The following is a 15013-nucleotide window of genomic DNA, read 5'->3' on the forward strand; positions in this document are numbered from 1 at the left end:
AGGGTATTACGCTAAGTTAGATAAGTCGGACAGAGAAAGATAAATACCATATGATTTTACTTAGCAGGAATAAAACAAATGAACAAATAACAGAGAGAAACAGACTCATGAATATAGGCCAAACTAGTGGTTGTTATAGGGGAGAAGGGTGGCAAGATAGGAAAACTAAGTGAAGGGGATAAAGAGGTATAGACTTAAGTTATAAAATAAGTAAGTCACAGGGTTGTGAAAGTATAGCATAAGGAATATAATCAATAATATTACGATAACTTTTTGTGGTGACAGACAGTGACTATGCTTAAGTGGTGAGCATTTCATAATGTATGTAACTGTTGAATCACTATGTTGTATGCCTGAAACTAATATTATATGTCAAGTATACTTCAATGGCAAAAACAAATTGAAGGTTTGTGGCATTAAAGTCTGAAGATTATCCTCGCCTGCAGCACGGTTTTGACAGTAGTTTTGACCTCAAAACATCTTCAGGCCCTCTTGGTCTATCTTTTGTTTTGTTTTTGTACTCTTCTGTTCCTCAGGAGGAACCTCAAGTTATTATACATAGAATACAGACTTATTTTTCTAACTCTGAGAAGTACTGTTCTCCCTCTCTGGAGTCTGGAGTGATAGGTGCGGCCAGGTAGGTAGGCCTTTCTAAAGTTCTCGGATAGCTCTTCTACCTGTGCTTTCCATGCCAGACATAGTGTGTAGAGGTAGCTGATTCTCTTCTTTGAGTTTTGCAGGCCTTCCGGGAGGAGTCTCACCATTTTGTTTTCAAATACAATGTTGCAGTTCATTCCCCTCAGACCTCGCAGTGCCATCTTGGGTTTTCATTGTGCTTTGCAAAATTTTCTAGGTTCTGGATGTTTCCATCTTATATCAGACGTCCTCCTTTCATTCTAGTATTACTATATTATATGGGTGGGTGGGTAGAAAGAGAGCCTCACACAGGACAGCCTAGGATGCCCAGTCTTATTTCCTTTAGTCTCTTGGCCACTGGATATTGAAGGTCCAGAGCCTGGAAACTGATACTTCCTGGTGTACTGGAATGAATTTCTGAGTGCCTCACAAATTCCCTAGTGCTGTAGCTGTTCTTTTTTCTTCCCTTTAATAGTTGAGGGAACTTGGGGTCCAGAGAAGTGGCTTAACTTGTCCATCGATGGCAAAGATGGGAAGATGGCAGAGACTAGAAGTGACTGGGGACTCAGCATCCTCAGGGGCATTGGCAGTGTCCAGCTAGACTCTTCATAACTTCTACTGCAGGATCCCCAAGAGGGTACTGCTAGGAATGCTCTCCCTTTGCCCTGTAAAATCAAATTCCTGGGACCCTACACTGGGGACAGCCTACAGGGGTATGTGTGTGCAGGTGTATGTGTGGACACACACTTGTACGTGTTTTTCTACTGTTGAATGGCATAAACAGAAGAAGTATTTTACTTTCCTCTTTGATCCCACTTAGAGGAGACATTGGTATGGACTTGGAATTCAAGTTCTCTTTATAATTCACAGTTGCTATTCAGCTGGAGCCAACTGATGTCATGTAGAAATGCGGACTCAGTTTTTTCAAAATAACCTAGAAATCAATTTTTTAAAAATGTGGCGTCCTCAAACTTTAAATCTTGGAAAAAATTATTTTATTATTATTTTGTAGACACAGTTTGGCCTAAGAAACATGTCTGTAGACCTCTTGGGGTGAAACCTCTGTTTTCAACATTAAACATGAAACTTTTTACTTTGTTCTTTCCCTTACCTGCCATGTGTGCATATAATTCCTTTAGAAAGGACAGTGCCTAGATTCGTCATTGAAAACAAATGATATTCTATAAATAGACACATAATAGAAAGAAACTCGGAAAAATTGGCTAAGAGAATTTTTTTTAAGATAACACTAAATCTCTGAAGTATGAAAGACTAGAACTAATTATAGCAGTGTTCAGTGAGATCTTAATTTCAATAAAATTGCTTTTGTGACTTTTGTCTTTGAGTTTTATGAGGAATTGCAAATTATATTTTTACAAAGAGTTATAGGTGGCAAAAATCTATCTTTAAGTTCTTAGGACCTTTTTTCATGATTCAAGAAAATGTTTGCTTTTGAAAATGGAGGGGTGCCATCTAATGGTGGTTCACGAAATCTTTGTTGAGACGCACAATCCTTGTATTTCAAAGGAGCAGAAGGGCAAGTGCGTTTTACTTCTCCTTCACAAGTGATACCATTAGCACACTCATATTTGGAATCTCTGTGCACATGTCTTGATTGACTTTATTGCTTCTAAATTTGCCTCAAAGCATTCAGTGTTGTGAATCCTTCATTTTGTGCTTTGCCAAAGTGGGATAGAGAGAGCACATTTAAAATCCATAATCTTCTAGAGCCGCACGTAGTCTAGAATTGAAGCTTCTGCACATTGTTCTTCCTGTTTTCTTGGTGAACATTTGTAATTCACATATGAACAGCTTGAATGGCTTTTGTGATCTAGTTGATGACTCAAGCAATTGGGACTGTATGGTCTCATGGGAAATGTCAAGCTTAAATATTTTGGAATACGATAGAAATCTGAGGTACACATACGTTATTTAAAAGATTTCGTGTCTCAAGCATTTATTTACTTCATTTGTGTTTAGTAACGTTTTGTTTTCCTTGGAAGTTTTGGTTCAAACTGTAGAGTTGTTTACTGAAACGGTTTTGTGGAGCCAGAGTCATATGCATGTGCCGGGGTGATTTGTTCTATCATGGTTACTCTTCTGAGAACAAAGAAAAGAAAAAGAAAGAAAAAAGAGAGATTGTGTTAAAGCACACTTTGCAAAAGTTGGTAAACATGACTCTCATGAAAATATAAGATGAGCACATGTCAAAGATATTCAACCCATTAGTGAGGAAACCAAGAGAATGTTAATACTGCTTCAAAGAGCTTTTGAGGAACTAAATATGTACAGGAAAATTAATAAAGGAATGTTGAGATAAGATTCCTAGGTTAGGAGGCGCCTGGGTGGCTCAGTGGGTTAAAGCCTCTGCCTTCGGCTCAGGTCATGATCTCAGGGTCCTGGGATCGAGCCCCGCATCAGGCTCTCTGCTCAGCAGGGAGCCTGCTTCCTCCTCTTTCTCTGCCTGCCTCTCTGCCTACTTGTGATCTCTGTCTGTCAAATAAATAAATAAAATCTTAAAAAAAAAAAGATTCCTAGGTTAGTTATAAAACTGGGCATTGTCCTCTGAGCAATAAAACTGTAACCTCTGGATATCTGTTTCACTGGACAAAAAGTATTTGCACATTTACTGCATGAAAACTTCCAAATTTACATGTACCTTCACTAAGTCTGAAACCTTTTATTGATAGTAAAAAAATGTTGAGTTGAATAAAGTGCATTTCTTTAAATCTTGGATGGGTCTGTGCCCTATCTGATATTGAAATTACATGGCACATGCTTTTTTGCTTAATATCCAAGTTTTAGGTGCTTTTTCTTAAGAATTATCAATATTCTTGGCCCTCATCTCTGTACTCATGCTAGGTGTTGAGAATCCAAGATGGGCGAGGTCATTGTCCTGATGGTGCTTTTCTTCTAAGGGGAGAGACAGAATAAGTGCAAATTGTGATTAAGTGCAATGAAAGAAACAAAAAGCTGAGAGGAGGATATCAGGACAAATGTCTTTACATACAGAGAATAGAAAGGTCCCTTTGAGAAGATTACATTCAAGCAAAAACATAGAAGACGAGAAAGGGTCATGGGAAAGGTAGGAGGGAAGAGAGTCCTAGGCCTGGGGAGCGACCAGCTATGGCACAGAAGTTAGAAAGGGCTTGACTCATCCAAGGATCTGGAACACCACCACTATGGCTGTGAGTGAGGGGGAGAGTGGGACTTGATAGAATAGGTATGGTCTGTTTATACTGGGTCTTGTAGTCCATGGTAGAGTCTGCACTTTAAGTGCAGTTAGGAGCCTTCAAAGATTTTTCTTATAAAGCCTTTTTTTATTATGGAAAATTTTGAACATACAAAAGTAGAAGAAATAGTAAATCTCCATGAACCCATCACCCAGTTTGGAACTAGATCCTAAATATTTAGGCTCCCAATGCATGATTAATACAAAAGTACGTGAAAGAGAAAAAAAAAAATTAACCAGTTGAAAATATGAAGGTGATGAAAATAATCTGTCGGAAGCAGTTAATGGGAGATGCCAAAATGTTTTGTTAGAACCATGACAGGATCTAAAATTATACTTGAATATTGAAGAAAATTGGAGAACATAGGAACTTATGCACTTTTAATATTGGGTCTTCCTAAACCACCTAAAACTTTATGGTAAAGTTTTTGTTTTTTTGTTTTTTTTTTTAAGTTGTATAGCCGCACAACAATTGAAGAGGAGAGGAGACAATAGCAATGTGGTTTTTGAGCCAGAAGGCAGACAGATGAGTAATAATTGGCTTAGCAGACCAATAGCAGCAGCTTAACTCTATAAGCTAGTAGGCCAAGGAATGCTAAGTTTGCACAGGATTCTTAAAAACAATACAGGGAGTACCAAGTACCTCTGTAACTATGGGAGTGGGCTGGGTAGACAACTAGATGGGATGGAATCTGTCCCAGGAGTAGCTGGGTTCCTAGAATTAGCATCTCTTCTGTACTACTGCTGACCCCTCCTCCCTGCAGCTCTACTGTTTATTCTCTGGAAACTTGTTAAACATGGTTTCTTGATTGGGGATCTGAAGCATATTTGAAGGGTGAAGATCCCTATATGATATATGATTACTGATTGCTGAGGCTCCGGTCACTTGGTCCCTGAAATCTTCATAGTTATTTCTGTATCTTCTAGATAGTAGAATGGAAAATTTTTCTTTGGGGAACCTGATCAACCTGAGAGTAAAATCTTTTCTAAAGGGACTAAAATTGAGACTTTCTAATAAAAAGTTTACTCATTTCACCCAATGTTGACAAGCTACACTCTCTCATATATGCTCAAAACTTCAAATTTTCATTTTGGTCTCTGATTCTTAATCATATATAAATTTAAGGATTTTATTCATTTATTTGACAGAAAGAGACACAGTGAGAGAGGGAACACAAGCAGTAGGATAGGGAGAAGCAGGCTCTCCTCCCCCCCACAGCAGGGAGCCTGATGCAGGGCTAATCCCAGGACCCTGAGATCATGAACCGACCCAAAAGCAGACGCTTAATGACTGAGCCATCCAAGCGCCCCCTTAGTCATATTCAGATAAACAGATCCATATATTCAGCACATCCAATCATCCTTTTAGTCTCTTAAGCATATGCAGATAATCAAGAATTACCAGATGTTTGAAGAAATCTTAAATAGAAGATAAATCCCAGATTAAGTAGCAAAGCCACTTAGCAGTAACAGAGACTATAAAGAGAAAACTTTAAAAAATTAATACTTTCTGAGACATAAAAGAAGGTATTTAATTAACATAAAAAGAACAGGATACCATCAATTCTTAGAAATTGAAAACACAATAGCATAAATTAAAAAATTAGTAGGACAACTGAAATTTAATGGTGATTTGAATTCTCAGGGCAGGGGGCACCTGGGTAGCTCAGTGGGTTAAGCCTCTGCATTTGGCTCAGGTCATGATCTCAGGGTCCTGGGATTGAGCCCCATGTCGGGCTCTCTGCTCGGCGGGGAGCCTACTTTCCTCTCTCTCTCTCTGCCTGCCTCTCTGCCTACTTGTGATCTCTGTCAAATAAAAAAAAAAATCTTTAAATTCTCAGGGCAAAGATCAAAGATTTGGATATTAGAATAAAGGACAAGAAAATGAGAGGGTCGGGGTGCCTGAGTGGCTCAGTCAGTTAAGTGTCTGCTTTCAGCTCAGGAGACAGGGACAGCTCAGGACAGAGAGCCTATGTTGGGCTCTCTGCTCAGCGGGAGCCTGCTTCTCCCTCTCCCTGTTGCTCCCCCTGCTTGTACTCTCTCTCTCTCTGGCAAAAAAAAAAAAAAAAAAAAAAAGTGAGAGGGTCAATCCCAGAATACCAAGATCAAATAATAAGAGTTTTAGGATGAAAAAAACTGAAAATGGAAGAGGGGAAATCATTGTAAAATAAAATTTTCTAGATCTGAAATTGAGTGTCAGACCGAAGGGGGCTGAGTGATCAGACAAATGAACAAGAATAAACCCATTCCAAGAAAAATCCTGTGAAATTGTGTAACACTATGACAAAGAGAAGAACCTTCCAGAGCGAGGACAATGCAAAAAAACACATACAATATTTCATAATCAAAATGATTTTGGATTTCTTAACAGCAACACTGGTGGTTTGAAAATAATAGAACAAGGCTTTCAGAATAATAAAAATTATTTTCACCTAAAATTCTATACCCAATGAAAGTGTTGTTAAGTGGAAGATTAATATACAATAATTCCTAACATACAAGATTTAAAAGGTTTGTTTTTACACACCCTTTCTTACAAATTACTGGAGGATGTTCTCTGTCAAAACAAGGGAATAAACAAAGTAAACCAAGAAAGAAGAAAACATGGAATCAGCAAACAGATCAAAGGGCAGAAGTCAAAGGGAATCCCAGGATGAATCTTATGTTCATGTACAGAGGTCAGGAAGTCCCAATGAATGTAGGCTTGACAATATGTGGTCTAAGAAAGTGCAAGTTGCCAGATTTTTGTCTCTTTCCCTAGAGGGTGACTTGATGAGTGTAGTGAAAGTCCATGGACACGATCATTTAATTGATGAGCTTTATAATGGTGACGGAGTGTAGTTGAGACAATTATGTGCGTTCCCATGATGAGTGTCAACATCAAACCGTTGTATCTATTTCTCTATCAGCTACCATCTTGAGAAAACGCGCAGATTCCTGAAGTCTGTAGCTGAAGAAAACAAAATCTGTCACAGGAATTTTCTCCTATAGTTGTACATCTCAATATATACATAGATTCTCTCTTGTGAGAGACAGATGAAGCTGATAATTGTAATTGACTCCGGGTAGCAGAAGCATATGGCTGATGGGGGCTGGTGTGAGGGAGACGTACTTTTTAATATTGTGCCAACATATATATATACATATATATGTATATATATATTTGTTATATAATAAAATATTCTCCTTAAAAATTTAAAAGTAATTAAATAAGGGTAGTAAAGTTTAGGTATGGTCCACATAACTATAAGAGACTATACCTTTTTTAATCTAAAAATATCTAGCTTTTCCTCTATTTGTATCATTAGCTTACTTTTTTATTGAAAGTTGCAAATTTTTTTTTTTTAAATTTTAAAATTTTTTTCAGCATAACAGTATTCATTATTTTTGCACCACACCCAGTGCTCCATGCAATCCGTGCCCTCTACAATACCCACCACCTGGTGCCCCCAACCTCCCACCCCCCCACCCCTTCAAAATTCTCAGATCGTTTTTCAGAGTCCATAGTCTCTCATGGTTCACCTCCCCTTCCAATTTCCCTCAACTCCCTTCTCCTCTCCATCTCCCCTTGTCCTCCATGCTATTTGTTATGCTCCACAAATAAGTGAAACCATATGATAATTGACTCTCTCTGCTTGACTTATTTCACTCATAATAATCTCTTCCAGTCCCGTCCATGTTGCTACAAAACTTGGGGATTCATCCTTTCTTTCTTTTTTTTTTTTTTTACAGCTTTATAAACATATATTTTTATCCCCAGGGGTACAGGTCTGAAAGTTGCAAATTTAAATTGTTTTGGTATGGAAGAAGGAAAACATCAATTTTTTTGTAGTACTCACCCAAATATAAATAACACAAATTAAGAATTCTTAGAGGCTGAATAATTTATGATACGAGTGGTGAAACTTCTCTTGTTCCATGGGAGTAACTCTATAGCTTTAGAATGCCCGCTAGTAAATGTAATAGAATTGAAGTAATTCTAAACTAGAAAACCTTTTCCATCAGGATCATATTTTCAGTATCCGTTATCTGGTGGTCACACCGTGGGAAGATGCTTGCTGTGGCATTGATAAGGCAACAACTGAAACAAAAGGTCAATGCATCTATTCAATTCTGCATTAATAATATTTGTCATTTCACTGTGTTCTATCACTCATAGGGGTTGTACAGTTTACTTTAAAACTTAAAAAGAAAAAGTTAAGTTTTACCATTTATTTATTTATTTATTTATGTTTTAAGTGGGGGAGGGAGGGAGGAGCAGAGGGAAAGATAGAAGGTCTTTTTTTTTTTTTAAAGATTTTATTTATTTATTTGATAGAGATTGCAAGTAGGCAGAGAGACAGGCAGAGAGAGAGAGAGGAGGAAGCAGGCTGCCTGCTAAGCAGAGAGCCCAATGCGGGGCTCGATCCCAGGACTCTGGGATCATGACCTGAGCCAAAGGCAGAGGCTTTAACCCACTGAACCACCCAAGCACCCCAAGAGAGAGGATCTTAAGCAGGCTCCACCCTCAGCATGGAGACCAAGGTGGAGCTCCATTCACAGGAGTCAGAGGCATAACTCACCTAGCCACCCAGGTACCCTGACAAAGTTAACTTTTAAAGTGACCAAAGTTGGGGCGCCTGGGTGGCTCAGTGGGTTAAGCTTCTGCCTTTGGCCCAGGTCATGATCTCAGGGTCCTGGAATCGAGCCCCACATCGGGCTCTCTGCTCAGCAGTGAGCCTGCTTCCCCTTTCTCTCTGCCTGCCTCTCTCTGCCTACAATCTCTGTCTGTCAAGTACATAAATAAAATCTTAAAAAAAAAAAAGTAACCAGAGTTTTGTATGAGAGCTAATTACTGCACAATCAGCAGAATCATTTTTTTATATATTTTTTTAATATTGTCATCTTTTGGGTGCTTAGTCTCATTTATTATTTTATTCTAAACCTTATTTTATTCTGTTCCTACAGACTTATTGGAACTTAAAATAGATGGCTATTCCCATTTACTCAGGATATACTATACTTGCTATCTTTCCTAAGGTACCTAGTAATGAGAAGTAAGATAGGAGGAAGGTAATACCCTAGATAAGAGGGATGTAGAATTTGGTGGTTAGTATGACATATTATGTGGGAGAGTATTATTTTATAAATGATGTTTAATATGTTATATGCTAACCAGTAGGTTACCTGAAAACCAGTAGGTTTTCCCAAGAGAAAGAAGAGGTAGGCATTCAGGAAAAAAGCAAGAGAAAGGAATTAATGCCATGCTAACTTAAAGAAGCATAATATTGGGGTTCCTTGTGAGAATCAGAATGTATCAACTTTTCCAGAACACCGAGTCAGGTGTGGTGTACTCCTGTTCCACTTTGTTTTATAGTGAAGAAAACTTTGGTTTGTCTGTGTGTCCTAAATTTCCTTACTAGTCATTGTCAGTTTTGGGGTGGGAGGGGAAAATATTATAGATGGTGTTAATAATTGCATGGGAACAGGAAAGAGCTAGTGTGGTATTTTTCCACAAAATTTTAGAAAGACTAAGTAAGACTGTTGAATGTTGGAGTGAAGGAGGAGAAATATTCCACTTGGTATATCCCGACATGGGTTCATAGGGTCACAGGTTGGAGATTAATGGATAAATATTGATGTTGAAAGTGACAGAAAATCTAACCTAAGGTGACTGTTGAAAAAAATGTAATTTATTGCCTCAGTAACTGAAGAGGCGAGGGTAAAGCTGGATTCAGGAAGCAGAGCTTGATTATCAAGACTTGGCTCCTCTCCACATCTTGGCTCTGTCTCTGGCTGTTTTGGCTTTATTTCCAGGCTTTGGAGGAAACTGTCCCCCATCAAAATGATCCCAAATCCAGCAGTAGAGGGAATCTGCATCTTTATGCTTAAACAGGAATCTTAGAATTATCTTTTTGGCTCCAGTTGGCCTGATTTGAGGCATTCGCCGATTGCCGAGAGTACCATAGAGCCAAGAGCCGTATCTTAGGGTTGTTTGTATCGTCAGTGATGAGCCCAGGACGTTGCATGATGTCTAGCGAGCAGGTGCTCGCTGCACAAATGTCATACCATGTTTTAATCAGCTCTTCGGAAAGCAACCAATATATGTTGTAGAAACTATTCTAATATGTTCCTGATTTTAATTTTGAAATATTTTTTGCAGAATTAGATGACTTTTTTATAGGCTACATGTGATTCCTGGAATCTAAAAACTGAACACTTTGTGCTTATACGTTAGCAGTTTTCTGTCAAAACTTCATAGTAAAACTCAGGAAATAAGCAAGAAAGTAACATAAATTTCATGTTGTTTTAACATGGTAAGATATGTATTCAGAGATAAGAGATCTATTGGCAGGAACAGCTTTCATTTCCTTTGAATCATACTGAGCAAGGGGTGAGGAAAACATGGATTATAGCTGAAAAAGAGAGAATTTGAATATTAGAACATTATGCCCCTGCAGAGCAGAGGAATGCCTTAATATTGCTAAAATTATTCTTTGACAGTTGTGACAGACTATGAATTAAGGACATCTTTAAGCACATGTTTGGAATTCATTTCACAGAGAAGTTTAAAATAAGTGGTCTGATGGGTCATGTAAAACTTTTCTTAAGTAAGTGAAAAGTGACCTGAAATAGATAAAAGATTTACATGTTGTGTCAGTTGCTAATGCCTATTCTTCTGAGTTTAATAGAGTTCCAAAGACTAGATTTTTAGTATGATAGAGGAAAATGTACCTAGTTACTCTAAAAAAGAAACTTCAGCATTTGTGTAATTATGCCTGTCTTCTAATGGGAACTTCACTTTCAAAGCTTTTTCTTCATCTTTTAGTTTCTGTTGAATGCCAACTTTGCCTCAACAACTTTTCTTACAAGTTGAAAAGATGAAAGCAGGGGAGATTCAATTATCAATGATGTCACAGAATTTGAGGCATTTCCAATCATGCTTGTTTGTTCATTTCACATAATCTCAAAATTCACTGATGTGCACCAATTTAAAATGAATTTACTGACTTAGCCACAAGATCTTGGAGCTCTAATTGCCTGGGAAACTGTAAGAATGCACCACTTGAGCTCATTGGTCCTGACATTAAAAGATGCTATTAAATATTTAAAATAGTCAAGAGAACCGTAGTTTCTGTTAAATAAATGTAATGTTTATTAGAATAATAATGTGCAGACTTAGGAGACTTGTAATTATATATCTTCATGGAAGTTTTGGTTATTGTGCATGAGTTTAAAATATTTGAATGTTTGGAAACAGGTAGCATAAGCAATCTACCAAATTTTTAAAGATGGAGGCATGTGATTTGTAGGAATAGTATGTAAGAGGCAATATAGTACGGTTATGGGGTAGAGCCTACATGTGGACTGCTGGGTTCAAATCCTGCCTGGTCATTTACTTAGTTAAGTAGCACCACATGTGTTAACTTCTCTGTGCCTTAGTTTCGTCAGCTATAAATGAGCTTAATGCTACTAGTACCTTCTTCAGAGGGATGTTGTTAAGTAAAGTTTCTACAATGGTACATAAACATTCGCTGTTCTGATTACTTTCTATAGGTCTTTGCAGTTTTTCTTTGGGATATGTGGAATCTTAGAATATAATATAATAATGTATAGGAAAAAATATTTAAGGAAGTCTGCAGTAAGTTCAAGCATATTGCATTGAAAAATTCAGTAATTAACTCAAAGCTGCAAATGTGGTTTATTGTACGTCCACTCCCGAACACACTCCTCACACTCTTCCTTACACTCCCGGACAGTGTATGTCAAAGTATGTCTCAAGGATCAGTTGGGCTTAGAATTAGAAATCAGTAGGGCTGCCTGTTGAATGTAGATTCCTGGGCCTCAACCTAAATTCCCTGCATCAAAAATTTTGAGTGTGTGAGTTAGCATTTTTAACAAACACTTGAGCTGATTCTGATGCAGAACAAATTTTGAGAACTTCTTTCTCCAGCCTTTTGTGATTCCCTCTTGTCATGCTATAATTCACTTTCACTCTTTCTCACTTAGAACTTCAGGTGTCCTATTCCTCTCAGCTCAAAGTTCTGTCACATCTCACGTTCAAGCAATTTCTTTCTTTCAAAATCACAATAGACCAAAGTTGATCTTTTTCTTACACATCCAAAGCCAAGCTCACTGCCTCCTCACCCCTCCATTCTGTATTCTCTTTCTCATTCCTAGTCCATTTTTTCCCCTACTGTTTGTCATAAGTGAGGTGTGAAATCATTCTGGCTTTAGAATTCCACAGAAGACCTTCAGTTGTCTTTGGTGGCCCCAGAGCTGCTCCTAATCTCCTGACTCACCCAGTCTTTGCCTTTTTCCTTCCCTTTCTCTCACTTTTTAAATTAACTTACTTTTGGTTAAGGTTTCCACCTTAGAAGTCAGGGAAGAGAGAGCTGTTTTATTTTTCTTCCCCCAAGTCCCTTATCCCCAGGACGGGTGAACATTCTTAGAAGGCACAGGTGTACAGAATGCTTTAGTCCTCCAGAATCTCTGTCTCTGTTGGCCCTTCCTGGACTCTGACCTCTGCATCCCTGTCTGGATTTTGCAGCCATAAATATGGGAGACATCTTTAAGCAATCTCAGATTGCATTGTTTGAATATACTTGACTGAGCAAATTGCATTTAAACTAAAATATATCAAGAACTTGTGTGTTTGGTGGTTTCTAAATATAACACCATGGGTAGCCATGTGGAAGTACCGCATGCATGAAAGTTTTATTACTTCGCGACCAAGGTAAAGATTAATAGGAAGCATTTTGGCTCATAGAGTGCATAATGCAACTCTCCTTTAAAACACATGAACTTGTTATGTTCGTGTGACTGATCACATAATCCATTGGAATCTTAATGATCCGTGAGATCAGTTGTTCACATTTTGTGGAGGTGCATCTACATTACAAAACAACAGTACTTTCAAGAGGCCACTGCACTGTTGTGCTTTTGAAAACACTTGAATCACACAGTGCTGAAAGCAGGAACGCTATTGATGACTCATAAACACACACGGTCTAGTAAGAAGAAAACAAAAGAACTTATGGAAGAGAAGGAAATACATACTGTCAAATGTTTGTCTATGCTGCTTATTTTTAAAGCAACATAGACATTTTCTAAGAAATGATATTAATGTTTTACCTTGTTAAATGGAAGAAATTTAAGTCCTGGAAACATATGTTGAAAATATTAGCATTTCTTACCATAACTAAAAAACTTTAAAAACTTTAGCGTTTCCTTGCAGTAACTAAAAAAAAATTTTTAAAACATTCTCAAATGAGACAAATTTCAGGAAAAGGTAGAAACAACCAAGAAATCAATTTACAATAAAGTTTTAGCTTCAACTGCTTTTACATACCACTTTTAAGAGTTCTCTCATATTTGTGTGATCATCAAATAAAAAGATGAAGAAACCGCATTAAGATTATTGATCCAGGGGCACCTGGGTGGCTCAGTGGGTTAAAGCCTCTGCCTTCGGCTCAGGTCATGGTCCCAGTGTCCTGGGATCGAGCCCCACATCGGGCTCTGTGCTCTGCAGAGAGCCTGCTTCCCCCTCTCTATCTGTCTGCCTCTCTGCCTACTTGTGATCTCTGTCTGTCAAATAAATAAAATCTTTAAAAAAAAAAAAATTATTGATCCATTTGATAATTTTTTAGTTTTAGCTTACATTTTACAGTTTCACTTGGGGGAAGGAAATACGGGCTTTAACTCCATTTCCAAGGTACTGCTTTATGTTTTTTCTTAGAATAAGTTTTAGGGTCAAAAATTTTAAAAACCCTAATTTAATAAAAAGTTTAAGGCTACTAATAACTATTATCTTGATATATAAGTTAAAGAACAAAAAGTAGTTATGAATTGTAAAAAAGAACCACAGAAGAGATTGTGATTTTTTAACTTGTTTCTTTGATCACGTATTTAAGTTGGATACTTAATACTTGATGTATTTATGTCTTAGTTGCTGACTGTCTAGCTCTTCATCCTATGTTTATACCTGTAAGCAACAGTGTAATGAAAATACATTCAAAGCTTTTTTTTTTCCCCCCCTTATAGGGATGCCCTCTGCATCTTTTCTAGTAAATCTCCTCTCAGCTTTATTCATCCCTTTTGTGTTTGGAGAAACAGAAATAAGGTTTGCCGGACAAACAAAATTTGTAGTTAATGAAACAAGTACAACAGTTATTCGTCTTGTCATCGAAAGGATAGGAGAGCCGGCAAATGTCACTGCAATTGTATCGGTAAGAAATGATGTAGTTCTATTCTTACTGAAATAGATGATATGAAATTTCTTAGTTTCAGTGATAGTATTTTTTTAACTGTTTGAGATTCTGAGTTGTTTCATTATGATAAATGACTTGCAGTTACACTATTCCATTCATTTTTCTTATAGAGTTTACACAGCGCTCCAAGGTAGCATATGCACTTGACAATAATACTATTGTAAAGGTATAGGCTGATCATTTTAAAATGTTCATATATTTAATGTTAAAACAAATAAAAATCAAAGACATCAGTAACTATTTCTAAGTAGAAGAAAATTTTACTTTTAGTAATTTGGTTACAAGTTGTCTCTGCTCAGATACTAATTTCAGGTGGCTTCGGGAAAATACATAAAATATGTAAAAGCCGAAAAATGGCAAATTAAAAATGAATTTTGTCAGAGAGCTTGGGAAAAATGAAATACATTAACTTAAGTAGAAGTTAGGCAGGATTTGTTAAACTGTTTATCAAGTTATCTTATACACACTTTGGTTATTAGGTGGATTGTGTGCCTATTTGTGTGTGTCTATGTTTAATCAGTGGGGGCAAATCAGAGGGGGACACAAACCATGAGAGACTGTGGACTCTGAGAAACAAACTGAGGGTTTTGGAGGGGAGGGGGTTGGGTGGATGGGTGAGCCTGGTGGTGCGTATTAAGGAAGGCATGGAGCACTGGGTGTGGTGCAAAACAATGAATTTTGGAACACTGAAAAAAAAATTAAATTAAATTAAAAAAAAATGTCATATGACCACTAAGGATGTTGCTGTATTTGAGACCCAAAGTGCCTGAAATTTTTTTTTTCAAAAATAAGTTTTGAAGGAGGAGATTAACCACATTGTGAAACATCGTAAAAAGAGATAAAGAAGAAAAACTGCTTATGAAATAAACCCAGTTTTATAATTTTGTGCATTGCT

At 37.3% G+C, this 15013-nt stretch overlaps 1 protein-coding gene across 1 annotated transcript in view; it reads left to right on the forward strand.

Annotated features, from left to right (window-relative positions):
- ADGRV1 (adhesion G protein-coupled receptor V1) overlaps positions 1 to 15013 on the forward strand; it is a 548798-nt gene that overhangs the window by 22887 nt on the left and 510898 nt on the right. Inside the window, exon 2 of the mRNA XM_047730885.1 lies at positions 13892 to 14076. Within this exon, the coding sequence (XP_047586841.1) occupies positions 13892 to 14076 (185 nt within the window). The remainder of the gene's footprint in view (positions 1 to 13891; positions 14077 to 15013) is intronic.

The sequence above is a fragment of the Lutra lutra genome, chromosome 5 (genome assembly GCF_902655055.1).
Source record: "Lutra lutra chromosome 5, mLutLut1.2, whole genome shotgun sequence".
In the NCBI taxonomy this organism is placed as follows: Eukaryota; Metazoa; Chordata; class Mammalia; order Carnivora; family Mustelidae; genus Lutra; species Lutra lutra.